The sequence below is a fragment of the Egretta garzetta genome, unplaced genomic scaffold (genome assembly GCF_000687185.1).
Source record: "Egretta garzetta isolate BGI_Z169 unplaced genomic scaffold, ASM68718v1 scaffold293, whole genome shotgun sequence".
NCBI lineage: Eukaryota > Metazoa > Chordata > Aves > Pelecaniformes > Ardeidae > Egretta > Egretta garzetta.
Genome location: NW_009259318.1, coordinates 2,742,174 through 2,745,949, shown reverse-complemented (window position 1 = coordinate 2,745,949; position 3,776 = coordinate 2,742,174). Strand labels below are relative to the sequence as shown.

Sequence of the window (3,776 nt, the reverse complement as noted above, 5' to 3'; positions counted from 1 at the left end):
GCGGCGGGAGGAAGAGGAGGGGGAAGGGGAAGAAGGGGATGGGGCCGGCGCGGGGGAGGAGGTGGTGCAGATCCGGCTGGGGGACAAGTGCTACCCGGTGTGCAAGAGGAAGCTGATCGAGCAGAGTGACTTTTTCCGAGCCCTCTACCGCTCGGGCATGCGGGAGGCCGGGCAGGGCCAGGAGGAGCAGCTGCTGCGCGGGGGGCTGAGCGCTCTGGGGCTGGAGCTGGTGCTGGACTTCATCAACACCTCCTGCCTGGCCAGGCTGGAGCAGGAGGAGGGGGGCGATGAGGAGCCGCCCGTGCTGGAGGAGCTGGAGGAGGCTGCTTCCTACCTGCAGGTCACCCCCTTGCTCCGCCTCCTCCTCTCCCAGGTGAGGCTGGGCAACTGCTTCGAGCTGCACCGCCTGGCGCAGGTCTACGGTCTCCAGGACTTGCACGATGCCTGTCTAGACTTCATGGCCACCCACTACCATCAGGTGCTGCGGAGGCCCGACGCCCGGCCACATCTCCTCCTGCCCCATGCTCTCCAGCAGCACTTGAAGGAGAGGCGGATGAGGGGCACCGCCACCCTTGTGGCCATCGGGGACTTCATGGGTGCCTCCTCCCTGGGCCTGCCTGCGGGCTGTCACCCTCAGGTGGAAGCTCCCTGGTCTATGCTGAGGTACGATGAGGAAGCGCAGAGGTGGCTGCCTCTGGCCAACAACCTGCCCCCTGATCTGGTGAACGTCCGAGGCTACGGGTCGGCGATGCTGGACAACTACCTGTTCATCGTTGGGGGCTACAGGATCACCAGCCAGGAGATTTCGGCTGCCCACTGTTACAACCCTTGCCTAAACGAATGGAGTCAGCTGGCTTCAATGAACCAGAAGAGGTAACCCCTGCTCCATGTGTGTCCATGTATATTGTCAAAATAGACCCTGCTGAGTCACGTGGTGCTGACTGGACTCAACGGTGCGAGAAGCAATTCAGACCTCTGTCTGTGCCGTGAATCACCCATGTCTCTTGCATCGTGCGGTGGGAAGGACCGCAGCGCCTGGCAGTGGCTTGGCAGCATGCCACCGGGTAGGCCTGGCAGGACCTTGTCTTTGCTGGCAACAGCCATTCCACTGCAGCACGACGCTGCTGCCTCTCTCCTGCTTAGGGCCCCCTCTGCATGGCGAGGGGAGCTGCTGTGGCAAGGGAAGGGGTGAGGAGGACGGGACTTTGTTGCCTAAATGCAACAGGCCTCATTAAGGCCTCAGCTGTGGGAGAACGTGAGCTAGGCGTCAGCAGAGGAGGACTGTGCTGCAGCTCTCCACCGTGCCTGACCATTCACCTGGATGTGAAATGGTGGTGGGCTCCCACTTTTCATTTAAAGTGCATTATACAAGGAGGCAGTCTCACTAGACCGCTGTCTTGCTGGTAGTAGAAATTCTCCCTAAAATAATGAAGACAAAAAAAAAAAAAAAAAGAAAAAATTCTTCTCTTACTTTCTTTTTGGTCTATTTTACAGTACTGTACATGACAAGAATTTTTACTGCTCTTAGTGGGGATGTACAGTCTGTCAGAGCTAGAGGTGGATGAAAAATTTTAGTTGGAGCAGTTTTTAATTGTTTTGTACTTCCCTAAAAATCTGAATGTTTTATAAGCCTGCATTTCAGTAAATATTCACCAGAAAAGAGTCAGGAAGATTGTGAGAAATTTCTCACTTTATGAGAATGTTTTGATCTGAGAAACTTTCATCATTTTGACAATTTAGCTTTTCCCTGTATCCTTCTGAATTGTTTGTTTGACATTTATGTGTAAATGAATATGCAGAAACACTTGTGTAATTTACATTTGAAAGAATAATAGGGATCTAGCCTTGAGAGAGACCCAAGAGGAGAGGCCATCTCCCTGGCCAAGGCTGTGGCTGCTCTACCTCCATCATGCTGCAGTTATCAAAACAAAGACTTTTACTTCATTGAAACAAAATGTTTCTGTTATCCAAAGTGAACTTCCTCATTGTTTCCATTTTAGAAAAAGTATTTAAGTTTTTATCTTTTCTGTAACAAGTAAGGAGGCCAAAATTTGCTGTAGAATGGAAATTCTCTTCTCCATCCGGTAAATTCAAGGAGTACCCAGGGACCCCAACCATTGGCATAAATGCTTTGTATCTGGGTGGTAAAACTGCAGGCTCTATTGCAGTCTCTATTTAGCTCTTGCCAGCTAAAACCCCTCAAAACACGGGTTTGGCCTAAAATTGGTTCTTTCCCATTTCAGTCTTTTTTTTTTTTTCTTCACTTCCTGTGTTGTTGTGAGAATTTCATTGAAATGATTGCCTCCATAATCTGTCATCGGAACTGATCAGAAACAATTTTTTTTTAAGTATTTCTGGCTTATTGAAACAGTGGTGTGAAAAATTTCATCTGTAAAATGAGTGTTTACCTTTTAAACACTACAAACACCTTTTCTTGCAGACATATTTCTTAGAGCCTAAGCCTATAAGCAGTCTTCACTGAGGCTCCTGTGGGAACTGAGATGTTTTAGCTGGCCTCGCTTCGGCAGTCTTGCCTATGTGAGCATGATTGAGAGTGCATGGGCCTCAGTAGGAAGGGATGATGGGGTCAGCCTGCACTAACTTAAACATAGAAGACCCATGTTGATCAAGTTACGGGGTTCGGTGTTGGTTTGTGTGATGTGTATAGCAAGAGAGATGTTACTGTCTGCAGTGATTCTGCAGCATGGCAAATGAGTGCTGTCTAAAAAATGCTTTTTCGAGGCCCTTGTTTCACCTTTGCGACCTGACTGTTCAAAATCTAGATCAGCCTTTTCCCCTCCACACTTTCCCTTTTTTCTAGGATATATAATCATTATATCTGAAATAAACACATGGATATTTTCTCCTTATATGACTATTTTCAAATGCACTGCCATACCAACTGAATCTTGAAGCCCATCACAAGTGACAGCAAGGTAGTCCTTAGCATAGAATTTCACATTGGCCATTTATGGCAGAAAAATATGTGAATGGTTATTTTTTGAATAGTCTCTATTCTTACATTTCATGGTAGTTATTTCAGGTCAAAAAAATCCCAGAATCACATCTGCCTCTAGATTGCAAGGTTGCAAGTGAGTATGTTGCTCTCCGAATGATAAGCAGGGGCAGTTTTTTTTCATGGCAACTCTGCTGACTCCTTCACAAAACATGCTTTTGACTTTAACATCTTCGTGGAGTCTCAAGTCTGAAGGTACTAATTATTATTTTTTCTATCCAACATAACATTTCAGCTCTTTGATGACCAGCTTGAAATTTAGTGGCCAGAACAGAGGAAGGGACGGCCTGTACCATAGGAGCCAAGAGCAGGGAGGTTTTTAGGATTGGGGAGTTTGCATTCAACACAAACAGCACTGATGCCTGTCTGCTGCACAGATGTGCTGCAATTAGATCTGCACTTTGCTTGGCATTGTATTTTTAGTTTGTTATGTTGTAAAATAAGCAGGGCAGTTGCCCAGCGTGCTGCTTAGGAATTACAGTTATGTGACTGTCTGCCAAATTAATTTATGTCAGCTGATATAATTACATCCCATGGATGAATTTTTTACGTACCTTGAAGGAGGGTTCTAGTTCCCATTGAATTTGGGTTGACTTCAGACAACATTTTAAGAGTATCTGGATCTGGCCTATGTGAATGGATGCATATTTTGGCCTCAAGAGAAGGCTGAGGAGTTATGGAAATAGTTGTGCTCATTTGCTGTTAATATAAAAAGTACTCTGCCCTCAGCAAACCTTGTAAATTCTATGATACTTTAATT

At 46.8% G+C, this 3,776-nt stretch overlaps 1 protein-coding gene across 1 annotated transcript in view; it reads left to right on the top strand.

Annotated features, from left to right (window-relative positions):
• Nucleotides 1–4: 4 nt before the first annotated feature.
• KLHL42 (kelch like family member 42) overlaps nucleotides 5–3,776 on the top strand; it is a gene marked incomplete at its 5' end in the record, with an annotated part of 12,714 nt that continues 8,942 nt past the window's right edge. The window contains one exon of the mRNA XM_009636502.2: nucleotides 5–873. Within this exon, the coding sequence (XP_009634797.2) occupies nucleotides 5–873 (869 nt within the window). The remainder of the gene's footprint in view (nucleotides 874–3,776) is intronic.